The sequence below is a fragment of the Nannobrachium achirus genome (assembly GCF_963921795.1).
Source record: "Nannobrachium achirus genome assembly, chromosome: 12".
Lineage (NCBI taxonomy): Eukaryota > Metazoa > Chordata > Actinopteri > Myctophiformes > Myctophidae > Nannobrachium > Nannobrachium achirus.
Window position 1 is genome coordinate 28141946 of NC_137832.1, and position 18963 is coordinate 28160908.

Here is an 18963-nt window from a genome sequence, read left to right on the forward strand (position 1 = left end):
GCCCATTAGTGGAATTCTTTGTGTCCATGATGTTCCCAACAACCTGTGGTTAGCTTCACCACTCATAAGTGATGACAGCCAATCCCAGCACATTTGTTACGATTAAAAATGGTGGTTTCTGGTATTCTGGTTTCTATTCTGGTCGATCTTCCTTATTTAGAGGAAGGAATGTATTATGAAACGTAACGCAACAGACAATTGCTTTGGGAAGCCACTTTGCAGTGTGCTAACATTTTGGAATATATTTATTTCAAATGGTAAATGTATCTGAAGCTCAAGGACACTTTGACACTAACACAGGGGGAGCCTGGGATCGAACCGATCCGATTCCCAAGCAGATCCTGAGCCCCTGCCGTCCCTGGTTCTTGGTAAACGCTTTTGATTTTTAACCCATTTTAGAACGGGTACACATTATTGTGTATCATTATTTTATGCTTTAACTATTGAAAAATAGCAGATATACAAGCTCACAGCGTAGATCTGCTATTTTTGAAAACTCGTGAAAATCAGAATTTTGACCCGATTCTATAAGTGTCTTTTGAATCCTTCGAAGATTTTTTGAAAAAGCTGTGTTTCTATGTCAGCAATCTGGCTAGCCATCGTCATTGAAAAGGTCGTTTTCACTTAACTGGAGCGCAGTTAGTCTGTTCTTGAGAGACTCCTATGTCAGTGGTGCTCAAACCTTTTCATGTGAAGGACCGCCAAAAGGATATGTATTTGGCCACGGACCCCCATCTCAAAATATTTAGTTCCAGGGACCACCCAGAAGCAACATTTTAGTTACAAACGTTCTCTTTGAAAATACAAATATTCAAAGATTTGCACACATTTTCACGACTTTTTCAAAAAATAGCAGATCTACAAGCTCGCAGCGCGTTGCCGCACTGTGAGCTTGTATATCTGCTATTTTTCACTGGTTAAAGCATTCAATAATTCTCGGCCTAAATGGGTTGTTAAATGCCCAATTGATGGTGGCCTGATGGGGGCGTCCTGGCCATACCTTTCTCTGTGAAGCTCCCAGCGGGGGTCCTGAGGCAGCTCGTACTCAGACACCCCGGACAGCATGGGGGATCCACTGGAGGAGAGGCGGGAGGGACGAACCAGCATCACCCCAGAGTGGATGGAAGAGCTGGAGTCCACTGATACCTGCAGGGCGAGAAGTCTGACATTACTCCCCTAGTACTGGAAACAGCATGGCTACCAAAAACAGATCAAATGAAGAGTGTTGCAAATTTACAGAAAATACACCAGTGTGTTGGTTTATGGCTGTAGTGATTTTTGTAAACTTTACTGAAGGACAGTGCACACCCTAAGTATCTTAGCAACAGGTGTGCATGAGAATATAACAATCTAAATGTTAAAAAGAGTGTGATCCCGCACCTGATTTAGTAGACCTCAAGGATTTGCTAGGAACCTGGACGCTCAATGAATGAACGCTTTTTGTTTTACCCAACAAACAGAAACACCATTTGGCAGTGCATGGCATGCAGTCACGTAAACCCAAAGGATATTATATCTACTACTATATTGTATGGTTTCAGCACTATTGAAAACACTGAGGAAAATGGATAGGGTTGCTAAACAAACTAAGAGAAGGGGAAAGGGATAAATATTCCAAACCCCCTATCTACTTTCTGTTACCTGTCTGCGCAGAGGGATGCTCTTAGCCAGCTTGTGGACGGCCAACTGGCTGTTGAAGTCGCTCTTCTTGGACGAGGTACGCATCTTGAAGATGACTGCCGTGGCCACCATCACCACGATAATAAAGAATCCCACACAGTAGATCACTACCTCCAGGTATGTGTGGTTGGCTGGGGGATACTGTTGGACCTCTAGATGGGGAGGGGGGGGGGGGGTGGGCAGGGGTGATTGAAGGTTTGGATGAAGTGAATGAAATCCAACTCCCTCCGAGGGAGTACATATTCCCAAACACACCACACATACCCCACGTGTTGTGATACACTCAACTCAAGCAGAACAGATAACCCTCCCCAACACACACACACCAAACATACAGACACACACACACAAACCTGCCATGTCTAAAAACCAGAGCCTTTTGACACAGAGACACACGGGTACAGAAGGCCCAGGCACAAACTCCTATTGTGGCACTATAATCACTTCTTTGAAGCATTGAGTTTCACAGTCTACATTCTTTGCCAGTGTGAGAAGTGGTCATAGTCCCTAGAATCAGAGAGCAGCCAAGTCTCGACAGGCGCATGCTAGCAGTGCAGAGGAAGCGCTGGCACCGATCCAGAGGATTCAAAAATCAGTGTTACGCAAGCTAATGGCACTTGTGTTTGGATTTTCTATTGTTAAAGATTGTGCAGGGTTTGGTTTAAATGATAAAAACTATTTCCTTGATCCTTTATGAAAAAAAGCAGTTAATGGACTTTGGACAATAGTGCAAAAAGCTTCAATAGTGTACAAAGACTCTGGTTTTTGTGTACAAAATAAAAAAGGGGGCATTTTACCCATAATAAACTATAAAATAGTATTTTCAGTGAATCTGATTCTCTAGGAGAATTAGATACTTGCAATTCCTGAAAGGCCAAACTTACTGTGCTATGTGTCAAAACAACTTGTAATAGGAAACCTGTATGTTCCCAGAAGTCTCTCTCAGGTGCCCCCCCCCCCCCCCCCCCACAACAACATTTCCATGAGCTCAATTTAATATTACATGGAATGTAGTTCTGACGACATCATAAACTCAAACTATTAACTCAAGATGGTGAGTAGTATAAGACAGTTTACAGTTTTGGAGATGTGTGAGAATGTGTGCAGGACAACAGAATGTTTTGGTAAAATGCCCCTTTTCTTTACACACAAAACATACGTTTCCATTTGTAAACATAGGGTCCATCACTTCCATTTCAAACATACTCATTCATACAGCCTAGGTAGCAAGACAAAATACATTTCAACAACATAATTACTTATTTAATTTATTGTATATGTCCCATTCTGACTCGCTGTAGCATAAAGACTTTTTTTTACCCTTCTGTTTTACTTTCAATCATATTTGTTAAAACAATAACTGTGTGTTGGTTGTTGGTAGTAGCCACTATGGCTGGTGGGAAAAGTATCTTTCGCTGTTAATGTGAAACATACTGAAATGAAAATCTGTATCAGTTTGTGCAACCATCCAATTCAGTTTTTTTCCTCCCCTTGAGAGAAAACACCAACATTTAACAATACCAAAACTAGGGGTGCAACGGAACACAAAACTAAATATGGTTTGGAAAATATTCTCCCTCTCTACATACACAAACATATCTATATATATCATGCACACACACACACATAGACACACGTATGTACATATGTGTATGCTGTATATACGTATCTATATATTTATGTACTGTACTGTATGTATATATATACACACACACACGTATACTGTATACATATATATTCACATACATATACATATTACAGTATATTTAGAAATCAGTCAGATTGAAAAAAGGAGCCCTCGTTTTTCGGTGCGAGACGGTGCAAGCTGGGGGCTTTGATGTTGCCGCAGTACAAACTGAACGCTCTGCTCACAGCCGCGTCTCGGCTCACGGGGCCAGAGGAGGGCGCCCCGGCGGCCAGGGTCTTTTTTTTGTACTCGAGGTCGGGGCTGGACGGGGCCTACCGGAGTTACTGAGACCGGTTAGTGGCTTAGTTTAGCGCCTAGCTCCCGTTTTGAGGCGATTTTCTGCTCCGTCGCACGACCGCAATCCGCGAGTGGCCATTTATTTTGGCACCAGTGTTTGTTGGACGCTCGCTGTTTGACTTTGCAGAGAGAATGGTCCAAGAGCACCGGTTTTGTAGTGTGGCCGGTGTTGCATTCTCCATCTAAAACGAGCTTGTCCTTTCACAATCTGACTGATGTTCCCACGTGTATTGTAACATTATATATACACAATATAATATATGATAATATATGTTAAGTACCGCCTCCTTAAAAATGCTACAAAGGCAAATGCCACTTGTATATCTCAAGACATCCACAGAGTTGTGGCCTCGTCCCTATCTAATATGGTTTACGCTTTAACACTCAAATAGAAGACCTAAATGATGCTGAGGGCTTTTATTTTTTTATTTTGCAGATTCAGAGACTACCTCACTAACAGATCAAGACAACGGTAGAAAACGTTGTTTTGTGTAGTTTAGATTAGTGTGAATGTGCACCGTTACACCCCTAACCAACACCAGCAACACAAGTGAGCTGAACTTGTGTGAAGAAGCTGACTGACAAGCAGCTTGATAATTGGATAAATGCCCATTCCAGCTCGCAGGAATGAGACACCTCCACTGCATTGGGCCAATTATCAAAGCCAGGAGCTGTGCTCACAGCAGGAAATGACATCAGGGATACATGCCATTTGTGGTGCTTGTCAAAGAACATCAGCGTTATACCAAATCAAATGTAAACACCAATTAAAATAGCAGAATGGGAGACACAGTTTTAGAGTGAAAACCAGAAAACCTTCGGAGCTGCCAAACAACCCCGCTCTAAACTGTCTATGTAAGAACAATCAAGGACGATGCTCCACACAAAACACATAGGCCTTGATTGGAGCATTGACTGCTCTGGTTTTAACTGTAAACATGAACGTTGTCATAAGAGTCCATGAAGCTGAGCCTGATGGGTTGTTTGGCGTTCTGTGGTTTTTTGTTTCAGACAGAGCAGCAGAACATGGCCCCTGAGCTCCCATCCAGGAGGTTTAGATGGAGCAGGAGCCATGTTGAGCACAGTACAGGAGGAAGGGGAGATTTAGTAGAATAGTAAACCTCTCCTGGCTTCCCTCACACATTCTTGTCACAGAAGTAGAGTCAAGCAAGACTCCATTCTGGCCAATGTGTGGATGTTTGGATAGCCAGGCTGAAGAAAGGAGGAGAGACAGAAGGAAGAGGAGAACAACCAGGAGAGAGGGAGAGAGAGACAGAACCACTGATACCTTCGCGAACGGTCAACCATGCAGAGTGATGAGAGAACCCGATAGAATTGCCCGCCAAGCAGGTATACTCCCCAGCGTCATCAAAAGACACATTCCTCAGTTGGAGGACTTCCATTTCCTTGTCCGTGGTGTTAAGGCCAGCGGTCTAGAAAATAACAAAAAGGGAAGCAGACCCAATAAAAGGCCCAAGAGGAAGAAAACAGGGAGCCATGAGTAAAAGGGGGATTGTAAATAGAGAAAGGCCTTATAGTAAAAGGAGAGAACGGGATCAGAGGAGAGGAGCGTTCCCCCTCCTCAGTCCGACACCAAACTTGCTCAAAAAGATATCACCCAGAGACCCTTTGTCGGGGAGAGCCTTCCGGTCGCTGTTAGTGGAGGAAGGAACTGGTTAGATAGAGAGAGAATGGCCTCAATGCCAACCCCCTCTATTGGATCCATCCCATCACCAGACACTTTATACCTCAGTCACATCTCTACATGCAAGAGATGGGTAACATGGAAACCTCCACAGCAGAACAGTACACACTTCATACTTCCTAGCTGGACAAACAAAGGGGGGGGGTCATTGAAAAAGAGGTAGCAAGACAACTGGGGAAGAAAAGGGTTGAAAACAAACCAAAGGCAGTTAATAGAGAGAACCTGTGTGAGGTGACAGCAGAGAGGAAAATGAAGAGCGAGGGAGTGAAAGGAATAAAGAGGATGGCAAGAGAGGCCCTTATTAGGAGGGCACAGCAGAGGCATGGGGCAGGAGAGAGAGGGAGGGAGAGAGAGAGAGAGAGAGAGAGAGAGAGAGAGAGGTCCAACATAAACCTGCGACTAAACACTTTCAACTGTTCTGCTGGGAATTTTCCATAGCGTCATTTACAGTCAGGAGCACTGAGGCAGGAGAGAGGGAGGGAGCGAGGGAGGGAGGGAGGGAGGGAGGGAGGAGAGAAACAGCAGAGGTATATGACCCTAGCTCTCCAGGTGGTCCTAGCAGCGCCTCAACCGTGTGGCCCTATAGTACTTAGTGTCCTGTGCTACTGCAGTGGTTTACCTTGGGGCCTGGTGACAGCCAGCCAGGCCGACTGATTGGCCTCTCCTATATAATTGGACACTTTACATATATACTCCCCGCTCTCCTCCTCAGTGACATTGTAGAGGGTCAGCACCTGAGTATCCGAGCTATTGACCCCAGAATGCTGGAAATAAAAACAGGTCATATATGCAGCTCAGACAAAAATGTACAAAACACACAGAAACATTGTGAAATTGTATCAAGGGAAAGCGTCTTTCCAAACTGGATAAGGTTAAAGGAAAAGCATATGTTCGTATGGACAGGAGGATTTCCATTTTTCCTTGACAGAGTTACAGTGATTAGACAAAGGAAACTTCCAATTCCAGTGGAGAATTATCAAATAATCAAATCAAGTCCTTCAAGAGGCTTACTGTGAGTCAACCTTTTTAGCAGACAAAAGAGATTGCACACCAGGATGCTAAAACCATCAAAATATCATGTTAATAAACTGGACTTTTAAACAGTGTTTCAGTAATATTCCATCTCAAGTTGCCAGAGTTTCCCTTTTGGGTATTACAAAGACTTTATTTTATTCGATTTCACTGAACATGCTAAATTAAGCCTTGTTTTTTTTGACAGATGCCAATAAAGCGTGGTCAGACTAAGTTCCTACCTTGAGTATACGGACATACGGTAAGCCATCGGGACCAACGCTGCTCCCATTGACCTCGATGTGTTTCAGCCACTGGATGTGAGGCTGAGGGTCGCTGAACACCTTGCACTCAAACTCCACATCGCTGCCCACCACCACCGTACGGTTGGCTGGCAGGCCAGCCTGGAGGATCGGCCTGTGGGGAGAGCGCTCTGGAAGACAACCGTCAGACGTACAAGTTGTTAGCTTTCAAGTATTGTGTACTGCAGGGGTTTTCAAAGTGGGTGACGGTGACGGGGCACCCTGGGATGCCGCGAGATAATTTGATAATATTTGGAATTTATTTGGACACAATTATTTAGTATCATTTTAAACTTGAAGTACAAAGTTATTTTCAGTCAGTTCTAACCAAAAATGGCTATTATCTCAACATTTTCCTCGCAACATAATCACTAAAATATCGTCACTGTCGGGCAGAAACCTTGTATCTCCAAGTTTCAAATGTGTACGTCTTTTTCATCATACAAGACCGTTGCACAAAACTAGTGAAAACAGCCGATCTACAAGCACACAACGCCTCGCATTGCGAGGCGTTGTGTGCTTGTAGATCTGCTGTTTTCACTAGTTTAGTACATTTTATAGATGATAAATACAAAACGAAGAGTTTTGGACATACAAAGTTTCTACCCGACAACGACGATATGCTATAAATATATTGTGCTGGGAGTGAAAATTATAATGTAGGGGTGCCTCGGATTAAAACAATATGTATAGGGGTGCCCCGAGCCAAAACAGTTTGGGAACCCCTGGTGTACTGTATACTGTACACGCTGAACAACATGCGCTATCGACAAAAGTGCACAAGTAAGAATAATCAGACAAAGTATACGTCATGCCTGTCTGATTCTTAAAACCAAGTGGATAAAACCAAACCATTTATGTCAATGGATATGATTACACACAGACATGGTTGGCAGTTTAAATCAGATCTGATACCGTGTAATTTCACGAGCAATAGACGGCAATTTCTTTAGACTGAGGATTAAATTACTGTTTTCCTCAGCTATATGCCGCCTGTATAATTGCTGAGATTAGGTGGAAATAGAGGGATCGTTAAGTTAACAGGCTGATCCAGTGCTGTTATACTGTACAATGAAATGTTCTGTGATAACACTACAAAAGAAAACTAATGCGCCAAGCATTTGGCAGGGTAACAAATGTTCAGGCTTATGTGACCCAGGCATTAGTGTGGAACTTAGCAGGCACTGGTAATGATACAATCCCTCATTGAAGCGATCTCGCTGATGATCAGGGTCTGGGGCTCTAATGAAGTCATGCTACGCCCAGGGGACAACGATGACAGAGGAAGCATGGCTGTGATTTATATATCCAACAGAGTCACAGGGCACATGCTAAAGTGAGTCGTTTCATTCTTCCAAATAGCTGCTACATGTCTTTTTCATTTGGCAAATAAACAACCATAATTGAACAAAAGTTGCTGGCGTGACACACAGGTTCTAAAGCATACATGGGCAACTGGCGGCCCGGGGGCCACATGCGGCCCCCACCTTCTTTTAATGCGGCCCTCAGGTTAATACCGGAATACTGATATATTAATGATTTCAGCTGTTACAATTCCAAACATGACCTGCTTTAATTACGTCAGTCTATATTAGTAGCTGAATGACTAACTAGTATAGTAGTATTAAAATGTATTTTTTATGCCCAAAGTATTTGTATTTAGGTTCATAAAGATAACATGAGTATATAACTAAATGCGTTTGAAATTAAATCAAAATGTTCAATTTCAGGATTCCAATTAAAAAAAATATAACTACAAATAATTCAGGTTTCCAATTTAAAAAAAGCAAAAATAGCCGATCTACAAGCTCAAAACGCATCGCAGCGCGATGCGTTTTGAGCTTGTAGATCTGCTATTTTTGCTTCTTTGTATGAGATACTATAGAATGACAAAGTAGGACGTCGCAATATGCAATGTGGCCCTCTGGAGTGAAGGTGGAAATATAGTGGCCCTCGCCATCATCAAAGTTGCCCACCCCTGTTCTAAAGGAACACATGTAAGATGACTTGGGGCTCTTCTTGGGGTTACATTCATTGATTTATCAGGTCTATAGCGTTGTGACACATCAGTGGTATTAAACCAGGTTTAAAGAAATCCTCAAGAAAATGGAGCACTGTAGAATGTAGATGATCAACATCTATTAGCAACATATGCACAAGCAACAAACCTCCTACCCCCAAAGAAAACCACACACACAAAAAAATAAGTCAACACTTACCGACAACGTCAAGCTGGTACGTGTGATTGATGCTGCCATGTTGGTTTTCAACCACACAGGTATAGTTTCCCTTGTCAGAGGGCACTACAGACTCCATGATAATGGTCCATACATGGTCTCGAACCTGGACAGAGGAGCAGATAAACGATATTATAGTGTCCGTTTGTATATGGTATCTTGCCATAAAGAATATACTGTAAGTGCGTAGGACCCCAGTTGTTCTTATTGTGATCTAATTGTTCTTTTATTTGTACACCAGAGACAAATGCACCTGTATTGTGTGATTGTCCTTCTCTCGCTAGTGTTTTTTGTTTGTCCAGATTGCTGAGGATTAATGAATTGCCCCATTTCATTTTCCGTTTCTACACTGCAGAAACTGGACTGTATGCCATTTAGTTTGGCTTCCTTTTTGTTCATTTAGATTACATTTTATTGCATTATCCTGTTTAATTATGGAAGCAAACTTAAAATAGACTGACGATAGCAATCACTTGAAAGAGCTCATGCTTTTTTCTTGGATGTTTTTTCTACACTGATTTTGTCACTTGCTCTCATTGAAGATTACGAAACGCTGACCTCCTCAATATCACATTTGTCATATGGGTTAATGTTTTACCAGCAGGTACAATTCACTCCCAGGTTCAATGGTGTGTGATGTGCAGGGACGTGCTGGCCATTGGGAAAAGCGGTTCAACTCCCGAATGGCCGGTTCATTCCCGGCCGGTCCAGGCCGGCCATTAGGGAAAAAAATTAAATAAAATGACGGCCATTTCGTTCCATTTTGGGGATTGGGCAGTCAACAAAGTAAATCGTCACTGTCAGGCAGAAACCTTGTATCTCCAAGTTTCAAATTAGTAAAATTTTTCGCAAAGCAAAGCCCTGCTTCACCATACAAGGCCGTCGCACAAAAGTAGTGAAAACAGCAGATCTACAAGCACACAACGCCTCGCACCGCGAGGCGTTGTGTGCTTGTAGATCGGCTGTTTTCACTAGTTTAAATCATTTTTAAAATGATAAATACAAAACAAACGGTTTTGGACATACAAGGTTTCCACCCGACAACGACAAAATTTAACTCATGTAATTGGCCCACTGGCTTGTCACTTGTCATGATCTGAAATGGCAAATCTTTGATTAGCAGCAGCGCTATAGAGAGATATCTCTCTCTATAGCGCTGCTGCTACTCGCAATGAGGGCCTCTCCAACTCTTTTTCCCTGGCTGAATCAGGGGCCCAGCATGTCCCTGGTGATGTGCTGTGGTTCACAAGAAACAGAGGCTATTGTGCCATTCCGGGAACACCACTCTCAATCAAACTTTATAACTGTACGTAAAAAACGTTGCACAAGTCAGCAATATCACTCGGACATTCTTATTTGTTGTCCTTATATGGAGTCTCAAGGCTGTGTTGTTTCTAACACGTAGACAGTGTTTTTTTTTGCCCTACCAGACAACAGCATAGGAACATAAAGGCAGCCCATACATACACAAACACACCATATTTCTATGCCTCAACCTGTCCTATTAGCATCAAGACTTGTCTCCGGAAAAGTCTGGCTCTCTCTCTTTTTTTTCCGAGACAAGTTATAATTTTTCTTCCGTAAATCTGCCAAGACCGGCAGTGTGTGATTAAACCAACAAAACCTCTAAGGCAATGGCAACATCAAACATGCATATACACACACAAAGACCTCAGCCATACGGTTTCCCTCATTTAGCTAAAATGTAATAGCGGATTGGGGGGTGCGGGGATTGGGGGGGTTGTGTCCAGCTGCCTGTTGCCAGATGTGTTGCGCTCGGCTTCGTACATGTGGTCCGCATTATTCCCTCCCTCCTTGCTCCACTATATGCAGACTGTATGAACAATAGAGGCCTGGTCATAAAAGGCAGAGTGTGGGAGGGATGAGAGACGTCCCCAGCCGCCGATGCAGACCTTTGCACCTTGACTGCAAAAACAGCAGCCAGATGGTGAAGTGTGCAGCCTAGCCGCTCTAAGGGAGGGGTGGCGGTGGTGGTGGTGAGGGTGGTGGTGGGGGGGGGGGCAGACAGCTGAGAGGAAACTCCTAAATGTGTCCCAGCTGAGGAGGGGAAGAGTTGGGGGGGCGCAGAGGACAAGGCTGGACTAGCCTGCACCTTGATGGGAAGAGCAGATGCAGTGATAGGGGTCTGGAGCTCGTGAAAAGGAGGAGGAGGAAGTGAACGTCCATGCGATGCATAATTCTACACCTGTGAGGCTGTCACAAGTGAATAAATACGAGCTTAGATTAAAGTCTAAGTTAAATCATGCAGAGACAGACACCGATACGGCTCATTTTACGTAGTGATTTATTACGTTAAGAAAATGAAAAGTCTGAGCGATTATTCTGTCGATTAATCAAATAATCGAGAAGTGCATTTCTTTAATATTTTCGTAACAATGAATCAGTTAACAAATTGAGTTATTTTATCCTCGTGACACAGCGGTATTGTGAGGATGAAAAAGTGCTTGTAGATCTGCGAGCGGGCTCGCGTGTAGATATTCTTATATTAGCTATATTATTTGTATCTTGATTTTTTGATTTGTATGTATTACTTTTACACCAATAATAACATGCCCAAAATAGAGATTGATAATGCATAATTATTTATATTTTTTTATAATCAGTTAAATCGATTAGTTCGATGAAATGCTACAGCCCTAAATTACACGATTTCAATGATGGAGACAATCCAATGATTAGTGATCAGTGGTAAAATTGTGTGTGCATTTTCCAGTTCTGGGCTACAGTAACATGTGTAGTGGACACGGGACAGAGGACATGGAAAACAATGAAAAGCAAACCGAGAGACCCAGTTATGTCTTAACAATGAAATTACAGCACAATATCAAATGCACAACCGCAAAATGGCCATAATCACAATAAACATGAAAACTATTTGTTCTTGGAGTACTTCTACTATTGTGTGTGGTCTGCAAGCCGATATATGCACAGCAGCAACTAACAGTACCTTCTGGACAGCGCTATAAGTAAGATTATTGGTTGTTGGGAACTTGGGACAGTAACTGCCAGCCTAGGCTGTTTTGGCTTTATATGGATTATTCAGCTCTTATTTATTTATTAAATCCAGACTCTTGTCCACAGCATTACAGAGTCCCATTGCATTTTTTCCCAACCAGAACATTTATGTAACTGCTAATTATTATGACGTCATCATGCTACGCACTCAGCAAAAGGAAACTTTAAAGTGGGAACAATCAGACCAGATCTAAAATGAGGAAATTAATGAGTCTTGTGTGAATTTCTGTGAAATCATAACATGCTGGGAGAAAGGGCTCAAATAACAGAAAGAAACTCGGCAAGAAAGGAATTTCCTGAAGTTAAGTAGCCCAGGAAATTATGTTTTTCACTGAATATTAATGTTGTATAAAATTAGATTAAAAAAGATCAATGGCATAAAAATGAAGTAAAAAAAAATCGTCTGTGAGTAGTTCAGGGAGTGAATAATTATGTTCACAGACACTATTTTACATTTTATATGGAGGGAAACATAAAGTAAACCAACTCTGGTCCACACCCTTTACAGTGAACTGTTTATCCAACTCTCATTTCCTCTACGACACGGAGCCGTCTGGCTGTAACCCCAAAGACTTATCGACCATTATAGACTCACAGCTTGTCAACACTTTCCATAAAAATATAAGTACAGCTTTAAACTAGCTGAAGCACGAAAAAATCACCATATTTTACATACGTAGATGACTGTGAAGACGCCATTACTTTCAACGCGGATGTACTGAAACGCAGAATGAGGACAGCCAACGGTATCCTACCCTGTAACGGATGGGTAGGATTGCCCACCTGGAGGTATTGTTATTGTGGCACAGCCATCCCTTTGTGGTATAGGATTTCACCTTGCATTGTGTCCTGGGTCAGGTGTGAAACTTGCCCCCTGCTTCCCACTTGCGGGAAAGCCTTCCTCGCTCAAGGAGGGGGTGGGGTGTGGTGCGACGGGGGCAGCTAGGTGATCTAATGTCACGATGAGCTCATGACACATCTGCACTCGCGGCCAACGGGCTGAGAGTGATTCGATAAGGATCCCCTTAGCAGTTGCAGTGATTTATCTGGTGGCACGAGGCAGAGCTTATTGGACCACCTTATTTTCTTACCTTGAAGTAGGGCTGTCACCAAATAATCGAATATTCGAATATCAAAGTCACTATTCGACATTGTTCACCGAAGTCAAATATTCGCTTTTTTTTTCTCTTTAATAAAAAAGATATAGTTTATAACGCTTGGCTAGATAGGATGTCATAAGAATGAGTTGTCAATGCCCCTGGTGGATGAATTTCTTAATGCTCTATAACAGGGCTTCTCAAAAAATAAACATATTTGAACTGGGGACCCCCACCCTGACAGGCACTTGGAATTGTAGGTATTAATGTGACTCGGTTCCACAGATAAATATTGTGAAAATAGCAGATCTACATGCTGTTGTGAGCATGTAGATCGGCTATTTTCACAATGTTTGCCTCTTGCTTACTTAATATTTGACAGTTTGGCCAGTCCTGTCGAATATTCGACTATTCGAATACTTTGAGGTCGAATAATTCGAATACTAAAAATCACTATTCGTGAATGCCCTACCTTGAAGCCTCCAATGCGTTGATCCCTCTTGAACTCCTTGCCGTTCTTGAACCATTTGAGAGTGGGTACTGGGTTTCCACTGGCCTGACAGCGGAACTTGACCGTCTTGCTGGCCGGAACAGCATGGAGCTTCTTCTCCATCTTTTCTGGATGAGCCCACTGGGGAGCCATCGCTGAAAAGGGAAGGCAGAAGTTTAGAAGGTGTTGGATTGGTGTACAATCATTTCATTGCCTTATTGCTACCAGCAGTATTGTAGTGTACAGTATGTGCAATGCATGTGACATTAACGCAACTTGAACCTTTAACGTGTGGGTGAGGAAGAGTCAAATATAGTGTACATCCAAACACAAATCACAGAATAAACTAAATACATTATTATTTATATTTATTACAGATCCACAGGTAGCAAAATGACCAGCACAAAACAAAAACTTGTATTGCCAGTTTCTAAAGTACTGATAGATTCCAATTCTACTACTGAAACTATAGAATACATGAATTTTGAATGTTTATTTGATTTGTTTTGTTATAACAGGGTGCAGTTCACACTGGTGCACACAAGCAATATCATTTTAAAATGTTTTAAGGACTAAACCATTGGCTAACAATGGCACAAAAAAAGAAAATGATCATCTGTAGATCCACAATATTGTTATGAAATGCCATGTTAAAAACAAGGCCTTCCTTTAAATTAATTTATTGTTGTTTTGACCACAGTGTCAAGATAGTCGTAAATGAGTCACGGTGGTCTAAAAACATCCGTCACGAAAGCACATAGTAAGCTCTCATGAGCTTGATAAGGCTGTAGGAGTCAAGGCCCAAGGTCAGAGTCAGTGAGCCTGCCACGGTTGGTGGCTGCTGCTTTCCTTGTGGCCAAACGGCACAGGCAGCCAGCAGCGACCAGCGCATCATGCCTGAGTGACTTAATTACTCTGTAGACTCAAAACTCTAATCAGGAGACACAAGGTTAACCAGGGTTGGTCACCACCAGGACATTCCTGATGTAGTCACCAAGGTAACGAAAGCCATCTGAATCATAAGGGTGAAATCACTCAGCCCCTGTACAAGCCACAAATACACTATGGGGCACACCGGTCAACCGATGAATCATAGCATTCTCTAGTAGTCGCTGACAAACCGTGAAAGTTAGTCATAATCCTACGCGGTACACTTACGCAGCAGTTTCTGACCGCCTAAGAGTTTGGTTTCTTCGGAGGAAGACTCATCCTCCTCATCTTCATCCTCAGATGATGCCAGGGTATCAACTTGTGGACAGAAAGAAAAAGGGATATTAACCGACTACTAGTTCATTTGACTGATTGATTGAATATACTTTATTAACATGAAAAAGATAACAAAGGATAACACAAAAAGCCCCAGGGGCTTGTTTCCATTGTGATCCATTGTACTCAATTCATCAGCCATACATATAATAAAGCTCAGTAGAATAATAAGGTATATTTACAGAGAAAGGTATATGGAAAATGTTTCATGCATGGCTAAATAATGTTAAATTAACACATTTATATAGTATGTACACACTAAAGTTAGTAGTATACTAATGATTTTGCCCAAAACCGACACTAAATATATTGTTGTTATTGGGTGGAAACCTTGTATGTTCAAAACCTTCCTTTTTGGGTTATTATTTTAAAAACTTAGTGAAAATAGTTGATCTACAAGCACACAACGCCGTCACGTGCATATAGATCTGCTATTTTCAATACTTTTTGTGAGACACTTTTGTATGATGAAGTCGGGCTTTACTAAAACATACACGATTTGAAACTTGGGAGATACAAGGTTTCCACCCGACAACGACGATATATAGGCCAAATCTAATATTTAGAGTAGACTGTTTAGACTGAAAAATAAAGTCCAAACCTGTGACATTGAAGTAGTTGAAGCTGTGGTTCCCAAAGGTGGTACACGCATACAGGCCAGAGTCTGCCGGCTCCAGGCTCTCTATGGTCAGCAGGCCACTGCGGATCCGTGTGTGCTCGCCGTCCACCACCACCACATGGTCTTTGGTCCAGTTAACAGCCTGCAGGGGGTCTGTGTCCTTATCCTTGCAGCTCAGATCTAGCTGGTCGCCAGGGTAGAGGGTGTACAGCTTGGCTTGACTTTCCAAGGGCGCTAAAACAGATGAACAGAAGGACATGCTGAGGTTAGAGTGGGGGCTCAATAGGTTTACACAACACTGGGAACTAAGAATGTGGATATCAAAACCATATATATATATGAATGTGACGTTAATGTGCAGGAAGATTTCATTTTAAGCAGAATTTGTTGTGTGCAATCATATATACGTAGATGAAAGTGAAAATGATAAAGAATGAAACTCTTTGCTTGGTGTCCCCAAAAATACAGACATTGTTCTCACTGATTGATTGATTGAATACTTTATTAACACATTGTTAACAGTACATGACATAGTACTGGCAAAAGTGATGCTAAAAGGATAACACAAAAAGCTCTTGTTTTCATTGCGGTCCCCACACGGGTCCCCACACACACGCACGCACGCACGCACACGCACACACACACACACACACACACACACACACACACACACACACACACACACAGCGTGTCGCGTTTGACACACACAACACAGGCTTATTGGATCCAAGCTTCTGCCAGGCTGAAAATGGAACCATGGTTCCTTCTCAGTGCAGTGTGGTGCCTGCCTAGCCTCTCGCTCAAATTAAATCGCATCCCAAATTAGTCAAGGCCCAATCGTCAGGCTGGCAATGAGCTACCAGGGAGAGGATGGCGAAATTCAATTAGAGGAATACAGATGGGAAGGGGGGCATCGCAGAGTGAGACACCTGAGCCCCCCTGTTCCCAGTGACTACACAGTGGAAGAGATGGGGGGTGTAACCCAATTATGTTGACACGTTGTCCATCACAATGGTGTTGTTTGTCCGGTGACAATGGCAGAGATCGTGGGTGACCGACCGGCAAACTTGCTTACGATCTTCACTTTACAAAACGAACCAACACTGTGAACTTTCATACTAAGAAAGAAAAAAAAAGTCCCTCCAATTAAATGCCAATGAATAGCTTACTTCTGATCGTATAATCAACAAAAAGCTTTTCTAAAACATACTTTGTGAGCATATCACGGTCAAAAGAGGCATATTGAAATATATAATTAATTCCTATCGATTTATTTTTCCTTCACAAATGTACATTACACTAGAAAAAAGAAAAAACAAAACGACAAAACGTTACAGCCACCGCAATCAACTGCCACCACATAGTGATCAACAAAAACCTCAAGAGGGGATATTCGGAGAACCACGCTAACCCTGAAATACACAGAATGAAAAACTGCACAGTGCGTAGGACTGTGATTGTGTGATTGTAACATAAACGTTCCTCCTCAAAACAGGAAGCACACCCATATAGCATAACCTCAGGACAACGCTAGCAAACCCGATCACGGTAATCCCTCCCTCCATCACAACAAAGGACTCTAAACAATAAAAAAAGAGAGAGAGGGGGGGGGGGGTAAAGAGAGCGAGGAGGGCGCAAGAGCATGTGCGTGCACGAGTGAGTGAGTGAGTGAGTGAGAGAGAGAGAGCGAGAGAGAGGGCCTGCAGCGGCAGGTTCTAGTGCCAGTTGCTATGGTGACCCCAGTTGGGTCTAGTAAAGGTATTTCCTGGATCACATATGTCTGACAGGCCCTTAATCCCAGCAGGAAAAGGGGCCAGGGGGTAGGATCAACTTTCTCTCCTCCAAAACAAAACTAAAAGAGGGGGAAAAGCAAAGCAAACGGGGAAGCGTTTAGTGATGGGATGAAGAGCTATCTAACCTTGTCACCGGCTAGTAGCTCCACACGGCTGGTTCACCATGCGTTGTGCAGTGCGTGGGGCCCACATTTCCACTGTGTTTTTTTTGCTCCTCGCCCTCGAAAATCGCTGATGCCACTGATAAGGCTGTGTCAACATTCCAGCTATTAATCTAGTGACAGACATCATAAAGAGCCCATAAAAGCCATAATTCCTTTCTGCTTGTGGCTTCATTGTACAGCACAGTTGGAATCCTTTGTGCTGCTGTGACAACCTACTTAAAAGTGCAGTAAGACAAAGCACATTGTGGTATAACCACCACAGTTTCAAGAACATTCGGAGCCAACGCAATGAGCCCATTTTCACCTTCATCGACTACTTTCAGGTTACTTCCACTATGTATATTTTATTTATTACATTGTCAGTTACTTTATAGATGTTCAAACAACAAGAGTGAGTCATCAGCCATCTTTAAAAAACAGCGTACAGTCTCCGTTTATTTTATTTTACATTAAAGTATTAACCCACACCACATAGTGTTATGTAACTTCACCATCTATCTGTCATTCATAACATTTCTAATTGCATCCGTTCAAATGGAGATTAATTTTGTAACATCCTTCTTTTAATGTTCGGATGTTTCAGCTGAATTAATGAACCAGGTCCTATGATCGGATTAACCTGGATTTCAGGCCATATTTTCTAAAAGCAACCCAGCTGGAACAGTGCTCTCATGGGTTCTTCCAACCATTTGGAAGAATTGATTGACATGCTTTAAAATCATACTAATTATAAAAAGGGGTTTTGCCAAGGAGGAAAGCGGGCAACACAAGGTTCTGAATTACGGGGGAATGCGAGTCTTTAAGTTCCAAGATTGACTAAAACCCACATGAAAAGGTCTTGAGCAAGTTGGCGCCAGTCTGTGGAACCTTCTCGGCTTCGAGATAGGAAGCAATATGCCGCGTGAATGACTGTTGGGATTTCCTGCTCTTGCTGGAGTGATGGTTGAGTGCAGTAAAGACCTGCTTGTAGAAGCTCTGTGATGGCATAAAGACAGAAATTCACTAGAGGAGGGCCAGTTTTCCCCTGCTGATTTGACCACAAGCAGAGTGAAGGGGAGCAGTGGGTGGGGGGTGTTGATAAGTGACAATAGGCAGGACTAGGCAGGAAGTGAAAGAATAGCACAAGGCCTATTAGCAAGCCCAAAAGCTTCCCTGAGTAAAGTGTCCTTCTAAAAGCACTCCAATTGAGGATGTTTTCATCCCTAAATGAGGCATTGACAATCGCCATGAATTAGCACTCTGCAGGGGGCCGGGGACACCATGCAGTGTAAGAAATTAACCTTTAAGTTATTCTTGTGTCATTACAATGAGCTGCACTGCATTTACAATTTGCAATATGCATTATTTACTGGAAAACCAAGCCTTTAAGCCAAGTTCTGATACTAAAGAGTTCTCCTGTCTGTTTAGGGTTTTGATAGCTGTAGATCTTTGCTTCGCTTTTTAAGGGTCGGAATCTTTTTTTGTGCCTTTGATTGACAGAAGATGACAGAGTGAAAGTAATCTGTTCCCAGATCCCAAATATTTCCTCAAATGTTCTATGTGGGCTGAATGAGTTCCTCCCTTCAGACACACACACACA

At 42.6% G+C, this 18963-nt stretch overlaps 1 protein-coding gene across 1 annotated transcript in view; it reads right to left on the reverse strand.

Moving 5' to 3' along the window:
* Nucleotides 1-18963, reverse strand: part of fgfr1a (fibroblast growth factor receptor 1a) — a gene marked incomplete at its 3' end in the record, with an annotated part of 38445 nt that overhangs the window by 8084 nt on the left and 11398 nt on the right. The window contains exons 3-10 of the mRNA XM_080738245.1: nt 15410-15661; nt 14701-14790; nt 13525-13697; nt 8902-9025; nt 6623-6813; nt 5989-6133; nt 1642-1832; nt 1001-1146 (exon numbers count right to left, since the gene is read on the reverse strand). Of these exons, the coding sequence (XP_080594371.1) occupies nt 1001-1146; nt 1642-1832; nt 5989-6133; nt 6623-6813; nt 8902-9025; nt 13525-13697; nt 14701-14790; nt 15410-15661 (1312 nt within the window). The remainder of the gene's footprint in view (nt 1-1000; nt 1147-1641; nt 1833-5988; nt 6134-6622; nt 6814-8901; nt 9026-13524; nt 13698-14700; nt 14791-15409; nt 15662-18963) is intronic.